This window comes from Oryctolagus cuniculus, chromosome 1, assembly GCF_964237555.1.
Source record: "Oryctolagus cuniculus chromosome 1, mOryCun1.1, whole genome shotgun sequence".
NCBI lineage: Eukaryota > Metazoa > Chordata > Mammalia > Lagomorpha > Leporidae > Oryctolagus > Oryctolagus cuniculus.
The window spans coordinates 232,710,000-232,729,207 of record NC_091432.1 but is presented as its reverse complement, the minus strand read 5'-3'; the positions used below and the strand labels follow the sequence as shown (position 1 = coordinate 232,729,207).

The window sequence follows — 19,208 nt, the reverse complement described above, 5'->3', positions numbered from 1 at the left end:
TATGTGCTTGGCAAGCTTCTGTTAAAAGCAGCTGCCACGTGCCGCGGGTTTTTCTGAGGGCCGCTCGCACGGTGTGCTGTCGCTGAGAACAGGCGTCTGCTGCCCTCGTTTTGGGCCGCATTTGATGTTCTTTCCGCAGGAAGCAGCAGTGCGAAAAGTGGGGAAAAAAAAAAAAAAAGAAGCAATAGGAAACACTCCACAGCAGCGGGGTTAGCAGGCTCAGGTCGGATTTGATGTTAGCATTAGTGATCTCAGCATTAGCAGGGACCAGGAGCCCTCTCTCTGCCAAGCGTCACTTGGGTGTTGATGACACCATCAAGGGCCGTGTCAAATGATCAACTTAAAGACGAGCCTGCTGTAGGGTCGCTGAAACTCGAGGCCCACCTGCAGGGCCCGGCCAAAGCTTTCGCTGGCCAAACAGAGAGAGGGAGAGACAGGCGGATCTTCCATCCTCTGGTTCACTCCCCAGACGGCCAGGAACCCGAACTCCAAACGGGTCCCCGACGTGGGTGCAGGGACCCAAGCATTTGGGCCGTCTTCTGCTGCTTTCCCAGACACATTAGCAGGGAGCTGGATCGGGAGTGGAGCAGCCGGGACTCAAACCGGTGTCCATATGGGATGCTGGCGCTTCAGGCCGTGGCTTTACTCGCTGTGCCGCCGCGCCGGCCCCGGTTCAGTTTCAGTCACTTATCAGAGGGGACAAATCCTGTGCAAACCGCTGTTCCCAGAATTTGTTTTGCATCTAAGGAATTCAACAGGGTGAACCATTTCTTCTTGCAAGCAGTCGGCATCCAGGAGAAAATTCTGTTTCTCTGAACACCTGCACTCTGTTCTCACGGGGCAGCCTACGGCGTGGCTTCCCTGCCCTCGTGTAGGGTCTGCTCTTCTGGCCTCTGCAGGGACTTCTGTATCTCAAGTGTGGACCCTCCCGTGTTCATTATATGGGAAATACCATCCGAAAGATTTTGAAAGTCCCCAGCGACGGTCAGGGCTTTGTCCGGGGTTGCGGTCTCCCGGTCACTTGAATTCTAATTTTTTTTGTTTTGTTCTCTCGCTGGTGATTGGCAGCCTCAGTCTCTCTGTTTTCACAGAGAACTCATGAAGAGGACCCTAGGGAAACCCACCTATGCCTTCGAGGCTAGGGACTATGTTGTAAGTTTACCGGTGGCGCTGTCTCGGCACAGCCACTAACCCCATTGACAGCACCAGACCGGGGACTCAGGCCCTGGCACCCGGTGAAATTCTCACCAGGAAAAAGCCTGATCGTGCAAATGCGGCCACAGGCTGCTCCGGCCGGAAACCACGCGTGCGCAGAGCAGCCGATCTTTCGAGCCCCGATCTGTGCCGCTCCCGGCAGGGGGCTGTGGCCCTCGTCTAAGACGACACCGGGTGTGACTTCCTGGCCAAATTTCACCCTGAGACGCCGCTGCGGGCAGCTGAGTGGCTTGACCAGCCCCGTGCACGTGTGGCACGCGTGGCTCTGTAAGGGGGGGTGCCCTGAGCTCAGGGGACGCAGCAGAGCGCCGTCCCAGGGGGCACAACGAGCCCCCCCCCCCCTTAAATACACGGCCGTGCGTTCCCTCCCCGTCCCCTTTCTTTGTGCGTGAGGTTGGTCCCTGTGACTGTCCCTCAGCGCTCAGCCACCCTGGCTCTGGCTCTGTCCCCGCATGTGGCCTCTGGCAGTGTCCCTGCCAAAACCTCTGAGTGGCTTCCTGGTTTTCCATGATCTGATTGGCTGGCTCGAGGCTGGAAACCAGGGTCGAATCCTGGACAAGAATCCCCGGTGCCGCGGCGCCGCGCAGGGATCTGGCGGGATTCGCGTTCAGCCCTGACGGCTTGCTTCCTGTACGACCTGTCCGTGTCAGAACGTGGCGACCTCATGTCCAGAAGTAGCTGGGTAGACAGCCCACGGCGCGCCAGTGCAGGCGCCGGGCCGCGAGTTAGCGCTGTCCAGACCACGCGTACGGTGGTAATTGTGTTCGGCCGTGCGCTTTGTTGGGGAGATGCCGGGGGCGCCACCGTGGTGTCTGTGTGTGCCGAACTCCACCCGTGCTGAGCAGATCTGTGCGAAAGTCCACAGGAGGGCCCACGCGCGCGGCACCGGCTGGTTCGCGGCTGCAGCACCCGGCCTTCCCCAGAAGTCCGTCTTGCTGTTTCCTTCCTATAGAAATCTCTCTTCTCCATAGAGACAGTTTCTTTAGAAGGTTACTGGCTATTTACAAAAAAAAAAAAAGCATCAACCTTGAGTAAGTCGGAAGAATTCGAATTTTTTAATCTGGTGGAGGGATTCTTAAGCCCTCTGCAACCGCGAGGGCACTGCTCAGACTTCGTCTGCAAAGTGTCTGGCCCCAGCAGGTGGTTGCCCTACCTCTGGATTGACGGTGGGGTGCCTGGCACTGGAATCTCAACATGCAGGCGGGGCCTCGCCGGTCCCGTCCTGTTCTCCCGTGGAAGTGGCAGGGCTGCGGCCGTGGGTGCTCGCCCTGCAGCTGGCACAGCTGGCGGGGTCCTGAGTTCAATGGGAGGCCTCCGGAGGCACCTGCCCCCGGCCCCCCGAGGCACCGGGCTCCCGCGCCCCCCCCCCATGCACATGTGGCACGGGCATCATCTCGGCCTCGTCCTTGGCGGCCCCCCTCAGGAGTTCCAGAGGTGGCCCACTGGGTGGTTTAAGGCACGTGAGCGGCCTCGGGTGCCAGTGTGGAATGAGCGGTCAGGCCCTGTGTGCAGGGCCGCCCAGGGGGATTCTCTGAGCCACAGGCACGGGATTATTTTCACAGCCACTTGTTGCCAACCGCAGGCTGGCGTCCGGGTCCTCGTGAGGGGACTGAGATGGGACTGTGACGTCAGCCTGCTTGTCTGTCTCTGCATCCGTGCTGGCGGCCTGGAGCCCCGAAGCTGCGTCAGGGCCCAGCCCCTCGTGTGAACTTTGGCACAGATCGGCCTGAGCCACTGCCCCCGGGCGACAGGTGGACTTGCTGCTGCGGGAGCTCACCCAGAACCTCCCTTCTCACTTGTCTCTCTCTCTCTCCCTCTCTCTTTTCCCCCTGTTTTCTCTCCAATTTTCCCACGAAGCTTTCTCTCAAACTGGTAAGCACAACCCCGTGCATGTGCTGGGTCTGCCCTGGTTTCGTGGTGTGTGTGTGTGGCTGCCACGCTGTGCCCGTGTCCACATTAACTGTCGGCGTGTGTTTCTCCTCGCCTGTGCTTTGTGGGGGGTTCTTTATGGGGCCTTCGGGGGACAGAGATCCTGGAGGTGACCTTAATCTGTTCCAGTGGCTAAGAAAATTAACGCCTAACCCGTGAACGGGGGCCTTGGGAGGATGACAGATGTTGGGGTCCGCCTGTGGGAACTTGAATCTGCATTTTAAATACGGGGCTATTTATGGATCGTGTGGAATAAAAGTCAGTTTAAGTGATGAAAAATGCCCCCCTCTGGGAGCCCCCGGAGTTGCTGGAAGGGGGGGAGGCACCTGCAGGAGGCAGGCGGGGCGAGCTCCGTGGCCGCCCGCGGGGGCCGCGTACACACGCTGGGGCCTCGGCAGAGCTGGCTCGAGGCCCACAAGAAGACGTGTGGGTGGTGAGAAGACCCCTAAGCCTTTTCAGAATTCCTCACTTAGCGTCCTGTGTCGTCTCTGTTTAACGCGCAGCCCTGGTAAACAGCCAAACTAATCATTACGTTGATTAAAAGAAACTCTTAACCGACATAACCCATAACCGTCCTGGTTACACGGTCTCCCCCAGGGCTGCAGCTGAGGGCCCCCCCTAAAGCGGGGGCAGCGGGGGGCCGCCCTTTAGCCAGGAAAAAGTGGGCACCGGGGGCACCGCCAAGGGCACCGCCGACGGCAGCCCGGGACGGGCTCTCGTGCCGACCTGTGCAGTTTCCAGAGGGAACCTCACGAAGGCTCGTGGACGTCGCCTCTCGGGAAGAACCAGGCACGGATTTGCAAGTTTTCTTTTGGAGCAAAACAGACTTAGTTTTGAATTCCATTTTTTTTGCCACAACATTTTGAACTACCTTCATGGATGTGTGTCCGCATACAGAGAGATGTGTATTTTTTTCAACCTATTTGTCATCTAACGCAACCCTTAAAAGAAGAATCTTGTAGGACATGAAACAGCCCCTGGGCTGCGAGAGGAGCCCTCCGCGTCCCCACGGCCGCTCCAGGCAGAGCGATCCGGGTACAAGCAGAGCGATCCGGGTGTTCTCAAGGACGTGAGCCCACCTGCGGGGGGACGGGGGGATGAAATCGACTGACCGGAGTCTTGCTGGGACCAGGGGCGTTTATTTGCTCTCTCGCTGAGCGCCAGCGGCTCCTGACCGACTTGTTGCCGAGGTGTTACTTTCTAGCGTCACTTTGAAGCCAAGTGTTGCACACAGAGGCCCCAGGAGAGGGGCAAAGGAAGCCAGGAGGCATCTAATCCTGGGGCTAGCGCCGGCCTGCAGGGGGCTGCGAGGAGCCAGCGTTTGCCCACGAGTGAAGCAAGGCCTCTGGACCTGGCATGTATGTGTGTGGGGGGGGGTGATCCACGCCTCCCACGGCGGCACGCCAGGCACAGCCACGCCAGCCGCCCCAGGTGGGGCCTGACTCACCGCCCGACGGGAAAGTCCATCGTGGCAGGGTGCGTCCATGGCCGAGTGCTGTCTGAAAGAACGCAGGCTCCAGCTGGCCGCAGCAGCCTTTGAAGGTGCCTGCCCAGGTGTCCAGCGGCGACGCGACACAGTCGGGACGTCTTCCGCAAGGGACGCAGGCGGTCACTCAGACCAACTCCTGGTCAACGGGAGAGAAGTCTGAGTTTCTGTCCACACTGTCCCAGGCTGTGGGCCCCGTGTGCTCTGTTTCCGGGCCTTGCTCTTGCTGACGCCGTCCACGGTCGGAGGTGGCCCCCCGCCACGCGTCGTCCATGCACGTTTTGATTCATTAACATGAAGTGGACTGTGAAAAGTCACTCCCCACATCGGGTTCTCAGTCGCCACCCGTAGCTGCCAGGCTGGGGCCTCCTCCTAGAAAGTTGTGTCCGGCTCTCAGCAGCACGGTGAGGCCCGACAGGCCTGCCCAGAGTTCACAGTGACCGCTCCCCTCACCCCTGGCTCCCGAAGCAGCGTGTCTGACTTGAGTTTTGTCACATTTCGACTTTTAGAAAGCAGAAGCAAAACCCCAGCATTGTAGAAACCGCGCCGATCAGCCCCAAGCAGACTCTGCACACGCGGCAGTGGGACGAGCCGACAAGCGGGAGATTGATTCCCAGGCTTCCTGTCCCGTCAGCGCCGCGGCCTGCAAGCACGGGTCGCGTTGGCCTTGGACTGAACGCGAGCTTTGCGTCCTCGTGGTTCTGGAGTTGAATGCTGCTTCCCGGGCTTGGCCTCGGGAGCCGTGCTCCCGGCGCCCACAGCGTGGGCCCAGAGGGCCGGGCCGGGCCTCCGGGTAACCATCTGCGGAGTCGCCGGGCACGAGCCCCGTGTGCGCTGCTTGGAGTCCGCTAGCAGCCCCTGCTTCGCCCTGCCCCTGGCTGGAGGAACGGATTCCTCTGTCCGCGTGGAAACAGCCTCGCCTACGTGAAGGCACCTGGCGCCTCCTTCCACGTCGCGTCTGCCCAGGTCTGCCCTACGAAGGCGTGTGCTCAGAGCAGCGAGAGCGACTGTTTCCCGAGGAAGGAGTCGGGACGCCTGGATGGCTGGTGCCTGGGGAAGCCAGCCCCTGGAGGGCCTTCTCTCCGGCTCCCAGCCCTGCCCTGGGACACAGCAGCAGGGGGCAGGAAGTGGAGGGGGAGAGGGAAGATCAGATCGCGTCTTTAAAAACTTTTTCTCTGACAAAGTCTGTCCCGGGGATGGAAGCCTGAGCTGCCTTGTGCAGACAGGAAGGGAAGGACAGGCGGCTGCCAGGGTCGCCTCTGGTCGGTAGGAGGGCGACGCGAGCACTGCTCCCGACACTGGTGCGGGGGACAGGAGGGTCCCCCTGGAAAGGCTGCCCGGCTCTGCCCTGCCGGAAGTGGAGAGCCGCTCTCCTCCTGCCTCTCTGGGGGCTGCGGGACCCCTGCAGTCTGCATGCCATGGGCGTGGCGGGAGGGAGCTTCACGGGGTTCGGGAAGCCCCCTGCAGCCCCCGTGTGCCTCGCGCGGGGCGCGCGGGGCTCCTCACTTGTGTCTGCGTCCCCAGGGCGCCACGCCGGAGGACTTCAGCAACCTCCCACCCGAGCAGAGGCGGAAGAAGCTGCAGCAGAAGGTCGATGAGCTCAACAAGGACATCCAGAAGGAGGTGGACCAGAGGTAGGTGGGCAGGCACTCCCGGGGAAGTCCAGTGCAGGGCGGGTGCCCTCGTCCCGTGTGAGCCCCGCCCCTCGCGATCCAGCTCCCCCCAGTGCTTCCGGGAGGCAGCAGGCGATGACGGCCCTGCCCCCCACGTGGGAGACTCGGGTGGAGTTTCCAGGCTCCCCGCTTGCACCTGGCCCGGGCCTGGCTGTTTAGGGCTTTTGGGCAATGAACTTACAGATGGAAGACCTCTCTCCCTCCATCATTCTACCTTTCCAATGAATTAAAAAAAAAAAAAATCCGGCGCTGCGGCTCACTAGGCTAATCCTCCGCCTTGCGGCGCCGGCACACCGGGTTCTAGTCCCGGTCGGGGCGCCGGATTCTGTCCCGGTTGCCCTTCTTCCAGTCCAGCTCTCTGCTGTGGCTCGGGAGGGCAGTGGAGGATGGCCCAAGTGCTTGGGCCCTGCACCCCATGGGAGACCAGGATGAGTACCTGGCTCCTGCCATTGGAGGGTGAACCAATGGCAAAAGGAAGACCAAAAAAAAAAAAAAAAAAAAAAGTCGGGAAGGCGGGCTAACCTACAGCAGGTTTAAAAGCGATCATCTTAGCTGGGTGTTTTGTCATTGAATACTGCACGGCTTCGTTACAGCCCGTGGGATTCCCTCTTGCAAAAAAAAAAAAAAGGGGGGGGTCTCTCAAATCTTCCTGAAAAAAGTATATTATGAAAAAATACGCATGCATTTTAAATCTGACTTTCACACCTGATGACGAGGTTGTGTGCCCTTTGAAGAGGCTCGGTGTTGACCCTGCACACGGTGCAGTTCTGCGGTGGTGAGGTTTGATTCTGTAAAAGGCGAAATCGGGGAGGCGGCGCGTTTAAGAACTTGCAAAGCAAGCGCCGTTACTGTTATCAGTGAGCGCTGTGGAGCAACTGCTAAAAAACAGGTCATTGTGTGTTTCAAATAGTTTACAAGGGAGGAACTTTGCTTTGTGCTCGGAGCGTGAGCCGGGGCTGGCGTCGCGGGCACCGGGCTGGCATCCGGGGCGCCAGTTCACGTCCCGGCCGCTCTGCTCCCAGCCGGCGTCCTGCCGGTGAGCACCAAGTGCTCGGGCCCCCCCCCCCCCCCCCCCCCCCCCCGTGTGGGAGACCTGGATGGAGTCCCAGGCTCCTGGCTGGGGTCTGTCCCAGCCATTTGCAGAGTGGACCTGGGGATCTCTCTCTCCCCTTCTGTCACTCCGTCTGTAAATAAATGAATAAAGTACATCTTAAGAAAACAGACAGCAAGAAAATGAGAGGCCAGCAAGCTGCGAGCCACCTCAGGAAGCTGGAGAAAGAACAGCAGAGGATGGAACACAGGAAGTCGCGCAGTTAATTTTAAAATAAGCGACTCAGCAGAGAGGCCCCAGGGGTCCTCACAGACAGCGATGAAGTCCATCAACTTCTGTGGTTAAAAATGTGTTATTATGGCCAGCGCCGCGGCTCACTAGGCTAATCCTCCGCCTAGCGGTGCCGGCACACCGGGTTCTAGTCCCGGTCGGGGCGCCGGATTCTGTCCCGGTTGCCCCTCGTCCAGGCCAGCTCTCTGCTGTGGCCAGGGAGTGCAGTGGAGGATGGCCCAAGTCCTTGGGCCCTGCACCCCATGGGAGACCAGGAGAAGCACCTGGCTCCTGCCATCGGATCAGCGCGGTGCACCAGCCGCAGCGGCCATTGCGGGGTGATCCAACGGCAAAGGAAAACCTTTCTCTCTCTCTGTCTCTCTCTCTCTGTCCACTCTGCCTGTCAAAAAAAAAAAAAAAAGGAAAAAAAATGTATTATTTATTTTGAAGACCAGAAGACCTCCCACCCATTAGTTCACCCCCCAGATGCCTGCAACAGCCGGGACCGGACCAGGCCCGACCCGAGCCGGGACTGGGAGCCGGGAGCTCCATCCGGGTGTCCGCTGTGGGTGGCAGGGATCCAGGTACTGGAGCCACCGCCTCGCAGGCTGTGCCTTAGCGGGAGCTGGAATTGAGGGCAGAGCGGGGCTCACACCCAGGAAGTAGCGGAGGGGTGGACCAGGCGGCCGGGACGGGGTCCTGTGTGGAAGACGGCGGAGGGAGACGCTGGAGCTGCTGTGGGCGCTCGTTCGCGTCCTGAATGCTGACCCTGAGCGGCTGCCGTGTGACGGGCCCCCTGACGCGGGGACCCAGGGAGCCCTGAGCCCCCGCAGGGCCCCGCTCCGGTGGTGCTGAGGGAGCCGGGGAGGGACTGGGGTCCCTCCCTGGTGGAGGGGCGGGCCGCAGGCGGCGCCGAGGACCCCTGGGCGTCTCCCACGCACTTCCGCGTCCCAGGTCACGGCACAGCTTGCGCTTCGGTGTGCTGCGTGACGGCGGGTTCGCACCCTGCTCGTCTGGAGCTCCTTAACCCGCGAAGGCCTCTGGGTCAGCTTGCGGCCGGAGCCTGCTGACCGCACCTGGAGGCCGGGTTAGAGTCCTGCAAGGCCCACGGCCTCCCCGGGCAGCGCTGCTGGGGCGCGGGGGTCCGGCTTCCCGGCAGGACCTCGGAGGACATGAGTCACCCACTAGGCGGCCTCCAGCCTCTTGGTGTCCACTCCCCAAGGGCACCAGCGGGGTGCCTGCTTGCTGGCGCACTCGCTCGCTCGCTCTCTAAGATTTATTTATTTATTTGAAAGAATTAGAGAGAGGGAGACAGAGATCTTCTGTCCACTGGCTCATTCCCCAGATGGCCCCAGCGGCCATGGCTGGGCCAGGCCAAACCAGGAGCTTCCTCCAGGTCTCCCACGTGGGTGCAGGGACCAGCACTGGGCCGTCCTCCTCTGCTTTCCCAGGCCGTTGGCAGGGAGCTGGACCAGAAGTAGGACAGCTGGGGTAGGAACCGGTGTTGCAGGTGGTGGCTTTACCTGCCACGCTGCAGCAGGGACCCCATAGATTCCACTTCCCTACCAGTTAAGGTGGTCTGCAGTAGATTCAGGTGCCCACAGTTAAGGTGGTCTGCAGCAGATTCAGGTGCCCACAGTTAAGGTGGTCTGCAGCAGATTCAGGTGCCCACAGTTAAGGTGGTCTGCAGCAGATTCAGGTGCCCACAGTTAAGGTGGTCTGCAGTAGATTCAGGTGCCCGCAGTTAAGGTGGTCTGCAGTAGATTCGGGTGTCCACAGTTAAGGTGGTCTGCAGTAGATTCGGGTGTCCACAGTTAAGGTGGTCTGCAATGACACCGTGAGAGTGGTGCCGTGGCCCTTCATGAAGTGAGCCTGCTGCAGCCCACAGGACCCCAGAAGCCGCTGCAGTTTGGCTGGGAGGCGCAGGGTTAATTCGATTCTCATTCGCTGAGGTCGGAGAGAAGACGCCCTTGAGAGAAGGCTGTACGCAGCACCTCACAGCCGCGTTGGGTGCAGGGTTCTCTGCGGAGGCCGGGCGCCACCCTCGGGGAGCACCGCTGGCACCACGTCCTGCTTGCTCTGTTTTCCAGAGACGCCATCACAAAGATGAAGGACGTGTACCTGAGGAACCCTCAGATGGGGGACCCGGCCAGTCTGGACCACAAACTGGCGGAAGTCAGCCACAACATCGAAAAGCTGCGGCTGGAGGCGCAGAAATTCGAGGTACGAGACAGCCGCTGTTGGAGGCGCCCGAGGCCGGCAGAGACGGGCGGGAGGTCGGGTCCCGGCACCGAGGGCCCTGCTCCTCTGCCTGTCCTGGTTTAATCGGTTCTGAAAACTGACAGCGCTCAAGTTGTGTTTACACACCGTGCACATGCGTGTGTGTACGTGTGCGTGAGCAAGTTCTCCCATCTGCCGCGTCGTGCCCAGATGCCTGCCGCAGCCAGGGCTGAGCCTTGCTGAAGCCAGGAGCAGGAGCACCCGCGGGGCCCGAGGACTTGAGCCGTCACCGCTGCCCGCCCGGCGCACACTCGCAGGAGCCGGGGTGGGGCAGAGCCAGGGCTTGACTGCCAGGCCCTACGCCCACACCGGGTTCACTCTGAAGCGTTCACTCTGCTTTGTCCCCTACCAGTGAAGCTGGCAGTCCAGAGCCACCCACCGTCTTGGTGGATCCAAAAGCAATTTAAAAATCAGCTGAGGAGCCAGCGTTTTGGAGCAGTGGGTTAAGCCGCTGCCTGCAGTGCCGCATCCCGCAAGAGCACTGGTTCGAGTCCCAGCCGCTCCACTTCCAGGCCAGCTCCCTGCTAATGGCCTGGGACAGCAGCGGAACGTGGCCCACGTGCTTGGGCCCCTGCGCCCGCGGGGGAGACCTGGACGAAGCTCCTGGCTCCTGACTTTGGCCTGGCCCAGTCCTGGCCATTGAAGCCATTTGGGGAGTGAACCAGCAGATAAAAGCTCCCTCTCTCTCCCTTCTCTGTATCTCTGCCTTTTCACTGAAATCAATAAATCTCAAAAAAAAAGAGGTAACAACTCCTAAAACGTGGGCCATGTGGCTGTCAAACCTCCTCCGTGCTTGGGGCGGAAGTTCCCCAGATTCCCCGAGGGACCTCAGGGTCCCAGGACCCCCGGAACAGGAGGAGCAGGGAGTGACCTCCGGAGTCACTGCCGCCCAGCGCCCACTGCCCCGCCCGCTGCGGGCCTCTGCCTCTGGGTCGGGGGGGGGGGGGGCCTCTGCCCTGGGGGCTTGGGGGGACCGTCTGGAAAGTCAGGGAGGGCCTGCACCCCACCCTGGCGCAGGGTGCAGCCTGCAGGTAGCCTGGGTCCGAGTAAGCGTCGGGCGTCTTTCCCTCGCAGGCCTGGCTGGCGGAGGTGGAAGGGCGGCTGCCGGCCCGCAGGCAGAGCGGGCTGTACGACAGCCAGACGGCCCCGGCTGTCAACAACTGCGTGCAGGACCGCGAGAGGTACAGTATCTGGGCGGCGCGGCGGCGGGCGGCCCCAGGCGGCCCCGGGCGGCAGGCGCTATAGTGGCTGTGTGCCTTGCTTTCTTGAGCAGCCCAGATGGCAGCTACACGGAGGAGCAGAGCCAGGAGAGCGAGGCCAAGGTGCTGGCCCCAGACTTCGACGACGAGTTTGACGACGAGGAGCCACTGCCCGCCATCGGCACCTGCAAGGCGCTGTACACGTTCGAAGGTGACGCCTGGGCAGTTGCTGGCTCTGGATTCCTCCCCTTGGCCCAGGCCCTGCCGGTGCGGCTGCGGTGGGCGGTGTGGGAGACGCGTGCTCCCCTGCTCAGTGGCTGCGCACGGAGTGGCTGTCTTGCAGAGGCTGTAAACGGAAGCGAGGGAGGCGCAGAGGACGGAGCGGGTCCCCTGCCCCAGACACGCACAGTGGAGGGCGGCTGGCGGGGTCTCCCGGACAAGGGGTCCGGGGGGCGGTGCGTCCCTCCGGGGTCAAGAGAACGGCCCATGCAGCCGGGCTGGGCCCTGGCCAGATGTGGGGGTGTAAGGGCTGAGCCCGCGCCGCCTTCTCAGGCACATTAGCGGGGAGCTGGCTCAGAAGTGGAGCAGCCGGAACCCAAACGGGCTCCCATGGGATGCTGGTGAGGTGCCCATTGCACCTCGACGCTGGTCCCCCCACCGCCCCGGTGCTGGTCTTTACAAAAGACCTTGGCGCGTGTCTCTGGGAGACCCCACTAAGGGATGGCCACAGAGAAACCGCTCGGATTCAGGCCACTGGGAAGCCAGGAGCAGAGAGGAGTGCGGTCTGGGAAGGAGGAGGGGCCGGGTGCACCCCGTGTAGCACTCAGGGCCCAGGCAACGTCAGGGTGCAGCCTTAGCCACAGAGAAACAGCGGAGACGGGGAGCGAGACAGAGACGGGGAGCGAGACAGAGACGGGGAGCGAGACAGAGACGGGGAGCGAGACAGGAGGGCGGCGTTTAAAGGGGGCGTGGCTGCAGGCAGCACAGTCGCTGGCCCCAGCCGGAAGTCCAAGGAGGTGCGAGGATAGAGGAGACCCCCCCCCCAAGACTGCCCTGGGCGGGAGGAGAGGGGGCCCCTTGGGGACCTGGAGGACAGGCCCTGGTGGTGTCTGCGGCAGGAGGCAGGCCCCGGGCCAGGGCCAGGGCGCCACGCGGCAGCCTGCACCCCCTGCCGCACCTGCCGCACGGTACCTGAGTAGACACTGTCCCCACCCTGCCTTCCCAGGCCAGAACGAAGGGACCATCTCCGTGGCCGAAGGAGAGACGCTGTACGTCATTGAGGAGGACAAAGGCGACGGCTGGACCCGCATTCGGAGGAGCGAGGACGAGGAGGGCTATGTCCCCACTTCCTACGTCCAAGTCTATTTGGACAAAAATGCCAAAGGTGCTAAGACTTATATTTAATACCGCTTACACACACACACTTAAAGCCGTTGGCGCTGTCTGTCCCACGCTGTGGCTGCTCGGGGCAGTTCTGGGCGAGGCCGGAAGGAGAGCACCTCCCAGTGGACGGCAGGTGCCGCCCGCCTGCCCTTGCTTGTCTCGTGTCGCTGTAGTCGCCTCACTCGCTGTGAGATCGCGCGTGGAAGGCGCCCGCCGCTGCCGACTCAGCTCTGCCGTGAAATCTGATAAGCGCTTCTTCCTGTGTGGGCGGCGCAGACCGCTGCATCCCAGCCTCCGGTCAGTGTTGGAGTGGCAGCATCCACGTGCGTCCCCCGGGGTGCTCCGTGGCTCGCGTCCGCCATACTGCCTGGGGCTCTAGGATGTCACGTCTTGTAGCTTAATAAACTGGACCATGCTAGCCGGCTGAGTGCTACAATCGTTCACTCGGGAGGAAGTCATAAAGCTAAGAAAAGCCATCTCCCCCTCCTTGGGTTCGAGTGCTGGTACCGGAAGTGTGCCTCTTTCTTGGACGGGGCCAGCCCCGCAGCTGAGAGCGTCCAGGGGCGCTGGACGCCTGTCTGATCCCAAGCAACCCACCGCAAGCTGGCCAGCTTTGCGCCAGTATCTGGAGTAGGGGGAGGGATTCGACACAGCTGTTCTGGGTGCCCTGGCTCCGCCCATCGCAGCCGAACCCCTGCCGTCAGCCTCGGCGCCCTCTGTGCTGCTGGCGGCCCCGCGGCAGGTGCAGCGCCCACGCAGGTGGGGCCTGGACAGAACTCCGGGAGGCGGAGACCCCAGATGCACCGGAGCTTTGCAGATGTTTTCCTGTGTGTGTCTTCTTTTTAATCATTAGCCCATTTCAGACTCAGCGCTTGCATCTCCTGGGGAGTGTTTTAGAATTTCTGGCTCCTTCGTAAGATGAACCGGAGCCAGAACCAAGTTGACAGAGTCTCACCGGCTCCCGAGGGGTCTGGGCCACGCAGCACCGGTGTGGGCAGGAGGGTGGAGGGCAGGCGGTGGAGCTGCCACGCCGCCACGCCCAGGCGAGGATCCAGCCTCGGGTGGCAGAGGCAGCCGCGGGGCCCAGAAGGCTTGCGCGAAGCGTCGGCTCTCATCTGGCTCTGGAAGCTGTTAGCTCACGTTCTCTCTGCCCGCAAGTAGGAAAGAGGCTCCCGGCCTCCGCCTGCGGGCTCTGCCCCAAGTTCAAAGTCCTTTTTTTTTTTTTTTTTTTTTTAAGATTTATTTGAAAGAATTACAGAGAGGCAGGGAAAGAGGGAGGGGGGGAGAGAGAGAGAGAGAGAGGTAGGTAGGTAGGTAGGTAGGTCTTCCATCTGCTGGTTCACTCCCCAAATGGCCACAAACAGCCGGAGCTGCGCCGATCCAGAGCCAGGAGCCAGGAGCTTCTTCCGGGTCTCCCATGCAGGTGCAGAGGGCAAGGACTTGGTCCATCTTCTACTGCTTTCCCAGGCCATAACAGAGAGCTGGATTGGAAGTGGAGCAGCTGGGATTCGAACCAGCACCCATAGGGGATGTGGGCACTGCAGGTGGCAGGCAGCTCCACCCACTGCACCACAGCGCCGGCCCCCAAAGTCCTGTCAAAGCGACAGCTGCACATGCAGCCGGGGAGGCGCCTGGCGCCCGAGTCTGGGTTCTGAGGCTGCCCAGGAGTCTGGGAGGGTTCCACGAGAGCCGCAGGCGCGGAACAGAGTCGCCTCCTGCTACTGCCGGCCGCTTCTTCTTTTCTTCTCTTTTTAAACACTTTATTTGGAAATAACGGCAGCTCTCGGGAAGCCACACACACCGTAGGTTCCTGTGTGCTCCCCCCAGGGTCGCAGGGCCACAGCTCCCGCAGGTGGAGGACAACAGCTGGACTTTTGAAGGGCGGGGTCACTTCGCGATTCTCGGTTGCGCCTGTGCCACCACAGCGCGGCCAGAGCCACTCCTGCTGACCGAGCCCCTTGGGGAGCTTCATCCAGGTCCCCTCCGTGAGGAGGGCAGCGGCCACCCCCCCAGGGAGGGGACCAGCTCTAGGTGCAAGCGAACAAGTGAAACAGCCCGCAGTGGGCCGGCACAGCCGCCCCGCCAGGCCTGCTCTGGAAGGCGTGGGGTCTGGAATCCAGGGTTGGCGTGGTGTTTCTCACAAGCGCTGTGCACATTGCGTTTCTGGAGAGCTGAGGTGCGGGGCTGGGGCTGGGGGCTTTGTCACAGTGTTGGTCGCTGGGTCGCAGCCTCGGGACCCGCGACAGCCGCCCGGGACAGGGATCTGGTAGCTCCAGTGGGTGCCAAGCCACGCGCAGCCATGGAAACGGCCCCACGAAACCTCCGTCTCCACCGGAAGCACGCTTTTTTTCCTCCAACAGTTTTCTGTTAAATAAAAGAAACAAAACCGCGGCTGTTTACAGAAACCGCTCTGTGGATTGAGAGGTGCGCTGGCCGGTGGCCAAGGGGACAGGGTGGGGGCCTGGCCCGAGCCCCGCCCCCTGCCCAGGAGGGGCTGCTGTTCTCGCTTGGTGCATGTGTGTGTACGTGCGTGTGTTGTGTGCGCATTGTGTGTGTGTCTACAGTGTGCTTAGTTAACGATTGCCAAAATATTTAGAGTCACTTCCCGCTGGTCAGCCAGACGTGGCCTGGTGTGGCGTGGCTTGTGTTTCTTAAATGGCCTTCGGTTCAGCTGCACCCACCCCCACCCCCACCCGTACCACCGAGAGACTGAAGGGGATCCCTGGCGTGGGTCGCGCGGACGGCTCACTCTTCCGTTTGTCTCCTGGGTGACTGCCGGCTGCTGGCCCCCGGTCTCCGCGCTGGCGGGTCCCCTGCCACGGCTCCACGCCGGAGCGCACGGCTGGCGCTGTTCTGAGTAAGTTCTCTGTGACTCGGCTGAGCCTCTCCTCCAAGACAGCGCCCCGTCTCGCGTCTTGCGTCTTGTACGTGTGCCCTCGCGCCTCCTTAACAATAAACGTTGTATTTCCTCAGTGTCGTGTATTTCACGTGCTTCTTCCCCTTCCCAGGGAGCTTAACCCCCCCCCCCCCCGGTGGCCGGTGGCCAGCAGGTCCCTGCCTCCCCGCACCTGTCCCCCACTGCCTCCTTCCTGCTCTGTGCCCTTGGCCTTGCAGAGCCTGCTCAGCGCTTCCCGCCCTGCGCGATGGAGAACTTTCACTGGTGCCCACCCTGGTCTTTCTCTGGAAACCAAAGGGGCGCGGGGCGCGGGCTCTGCAGGGCGGGGCTGGCCCCCTGCGCCAGCGCTGTGGCTTCCTCCCAGCGCGCAGCTGGGGACGGAGACACTATGGTGAAAGTTGCCCATCCCGCCTCCCACCTGCACTGTCCTCTAACCTGGGGTTTTTCTTTCTCTTTCTTTCTGTGTTGTAGATCCCTAAACGTGGTGCCCGCGAGTCACAGCCTCGGGTGAGCCTTCTCGGAGGGACGGCGGGGTCTCTCCGTCCCCCCAGGCCCCAGCGCCCGCGCCAGTCTCCACCCACAGCCGCCTGCCGCCCCCTCCTCCTCTCTCCACAGCGCCGCCCCTGGGGCCTCGGCTGTGTCCCTCTGGGGGGCCCCAGTCCACCCTGGGCTTGCCCCGGCCCACCCCCACCCCTTGCATTTCACACTGTGCCTTTTGTGGGAACCCCGCCGCTGGTCTCCTGGGGACGAGGGGGGCTGGACGCACACGGGGGCGGAGTAGCCCAGGCCGGCTGTTTACGTTAGCAAACTTACCCTCCCCCACGCCTGGTGAGTATCCCGCCCTCCTCTGGGCCTGGGCTCCCGCTGGGCGCTTGGTGCTGGCCCTCTGGCCCTGTTCCGGCCCGGAGCACCTGCGTGGGCGCTGGGCGTGAAGCCCTGGTTCAGAGGCCCGGGAGCGGCCGCACTGGACATCGCGGTCCAGCTCCCGGCGACCTGCTTCCTGGCTGGTCTGCCTCTCCCAGGAGCATCCGGCCTGCTCGCCCCCACCAGGCATGGTCTCCCCGTTGCAAAGTGAGGTTCCTCCTCCAGCGAGCCCCAGTGCCAGCATCCTGGGGCTTCGGCAAGGGCACCTCCGTGTGACCCCGTGGCCACCACTCCTGCATCCCACCCCCACCCCACCCCGGGCCCTGTAGAATTAGGGGGGCCGCTTCCCTTCCCCTGTGGGTCTTTGGCGGGGTCCCTGGCCCTGCTGCAGGGGGCTTCTCCCCTGCTGGGGGCAGAACTGGCCAGAGGAGCCCCCCCACACACACACACCCCGCACTGGAAGCCGAGGGTGGGGCCGGCATCTTCATTCTTCTGTTTGTCCTTGTAACCGTGGCGACCATGGCTGCCTCCCGCGCCCTGAGTCTAAGACTTCGCGGAGCTGACGGGGCAGGAGCAGCGCCCACAGCGCCCGGGGAGACAGGAGGAAGTGGCTTTGGGTTTCAGCAGTGAGCCTGCGGGCGCTGAAACTGCGGAGAGACCTCAGGGCTTCTTCCGGGGCCCTGCCGTGGCGGCCTCGCTGTGTCACGTGCAGCAGTCACTCGCGAGGCCAAACCCACACCGGCAGGTCTGAGGGTGACGGCCAAGGCCCGGCTGCTGTCCCTGCGGAGCAGCAGGTGCACGGCGACCACGCTGCTGCCGGCAGCGCCACGAAGGGCTCCGCCCCCCCCCCCCCCACACACACACCAGGGATGCTGAGTGGGTCCTGGAAGCTTCGGCACTGCACGGCGTGCGTGCACCTCATCTCGAGGGCCGGGACCGACACAGCCCTCGGCCGCCGCCGCCGCTCGTCCTGCCCGTCGGTCAGACCGGTGCAGCGTAGCCTGTGCCCTCTCCTGGCCCCAGGCCGCCTTTGGTTCATTCGCTTCGGGTCATCTGGACCCCACCCTCCAAAAAAGCGAGCGGGTCTCTGGCGCTGGCTCGTGGCTGGGGGGGAGGGGGCCGAGCCCCTGGGCTGGGCGTAGGACGGTGGAGATGCAGCGCTCGCTCCGGGAATCCTACTGTGAACTCTGCCCAGGAGCGGCTCACGCAGCCCAGGCGCGTGGGGCTCCCCGTGACCACCTCCCTCCTCCGTGTACCTGCCGCCTGTCTGTCCGCCCGTCGTCCCCAGCGCTGTGAGAATGACGACCTTGAAAGGAACCTGCCCTGGGACTGAGCTGAACACAAGACGAAGGGGAGGACTTGTGCCCGGTTTTTCCTTTGCAGGATGAGAAAAAAAAAATTTTTTTTCCAAGGCATGGGAAGCTGTGATGGGATCCTCCAGTGGTTCTCAGCTGGGCTCACCCTGGACAGGAGCCCGTGGCTGCTGGGACTCGCGTGGCGCAGAGCCCCCGACGCTTTGGGGAACATCTGGGACGATGAAGTTTACACAACATAGAGGTTATGTTCCTACTAAGTATTTTTCCAGAAAGTTCCGTCTGGCTTGCCTCCTATGCTTAGGTCATCTAAAAACTGTCTAAAAAAAGACCCAGAATTCCATGTTAACCTGTGTTGAGCACCTTCGGACGCCTGTGTGTGTCGGGGGCGGCCCCACTGGCCCACTCCCACTGTCGTTGGAGGCGGAGGAAACCAGTACAGTGCTTCCCAGGGGGCCGCTGCCGACTGTGTGTTAATCCACGTGTTCAATAAAAGATAACGTCTGTCCTAGGATCCCGGGACTGCTGTGTTGCATGGACATGACCTGGGCTGGGGGCTGGTTCCGGTCTGCACCACTGCTGACGGGCTGGGTAAACACAAGGCCCCTGACGTCATCTGCTTGGGGCGGGGGCTGGAGACCCCCTGGCTCCAGGTGCCACCCCCTCCTGTGAGGTGAGATCCTCTCTGGTTCAGCCCCAGGGTTCCAGAGGCTTTCTAACGCTGGTCTTCAGTTTTATTTGAAAGGCAGAGGAGGAGCGGAGAGAGAGTAGGAGACGCGGAGGAGGACTCCCCCGCCCGTGGGCTCATTCATTGCCCAGTGGCTGCGGCAGCCGGGGCCGGGGACTCGGTTCAGGTCTCCCCGTGGGTGGCAGGGGCGAGCGGCGGCCCGCTGCGTCCCACCGTGCGGTGCCCGCTCAGCTGGTGGCCCCTCCCTGGTGACCCGCTCGGGTTCCGTGGTGGCGGCTTGGCCGGGGTCTCGGGCCCCCTGCGCGGGCTTGAGCCCACACTTCTGTTCCCTAGGGGTTTTCAGAGCCGCTAGCAGCTACACCAGGCAGGGGCGGGCCAGCCCTGCGGGAGCCGAGTGCCGGTCACCACGCTGGCCGGGGCCGGGGGCGTCCCTGCACCAGCACTTGTCCCCGTCTCCAAGGCCAGGCTCCCGGCCGGGGCTGTGGCCCCCGGCGCTGGGCGGATGGCCCAAGGGGGCGAGGCTTCCCGTGCAGGCAGGCGCGGCCGAACTGTTCCCGCCGCAGGCTCTTAGCAAGCCTCTCCCAGCCTGCGGGGGAGCTCCTAGGTCGGTCGCGGACGCCGGCCCCTGGGTCGGGACCGCTCCTCTCTGGGCACTGGGGAAAACCTGGCGCCCGGGCTTCGGAACGGAAGCACATCCCTGACTCCGAGTGGGGGTCAGCGCGGACGGCCGCGCCCGAGCCCGGCGGCCGCTCCGCGGAGGCGGTGGCGACCCCTGGCGGACGCGGGAGGCAGTGCAGGGGGGGAGCCAGAGCGTCCCCGACAGGTGCCCGGGCGTGGACGCGAGCGGGCAGGGGCAGGGGTGCGGCGCGCCCCCTCCTGCTCTGCTAAAGCCAGAGATCTGAAATTGTGACATCCACGGGCAGGCCGGGTCTCGCAGGAGGAGGCTGGTGACCGACAGCCC

General features: G+C 62.8%; 1 protein-coding gene across 15 annotated transcripts in view; it reads left to right on the top strand.

Moving 5' to 3' along the window:
* Window positions 1-18,073, top strand: part of FNBP1 (formin binding protein 1) — a 122,200-nt gene extending 104,127 nt beyond the window's left edge. For 3 of the 15 annotated variants that reach the window (XM_070058065.1, XM_070058030.1, XM_070058012.1), the window contains 6 exons: window positions 3,073-3,087; window positions 6,155-6,264; window positions 9,715-9,847; window positions 10,979-11,085; window positions 11,175-11,314; window positions 12,329-12,904. In XM_070058065.1, the coding sequence (XP_069914166.1) occupies window positions 3,073-3,087; window positions 6,155-6,264; window positions 9,715-9,847; window positions 10,979-11,085; window positions 11,175-11,314; window positions 12,329-12,507 (684 nt within the window). In that variant the 3' untranslated portion in view covers window positions 12,508-12,904. Of the gene's footprint in view, window positions 1-3,072; window positions 3,088-6,154; window positions 6,265-9,714; window positions 9,848-10,978; window positions 11,086-11,174; window positions 11,315-12,328; window positions 12,905-15,853 lie in introns of those variants that run through there. The other 12 variants (XM_070058041.1, XM_070058016.1, XM_070057977.1 and 9 more) reach the window with 7 other exon arrangements.
* Window positions 18,074-19,208: the final 1,135 nt, after the last annotated feature.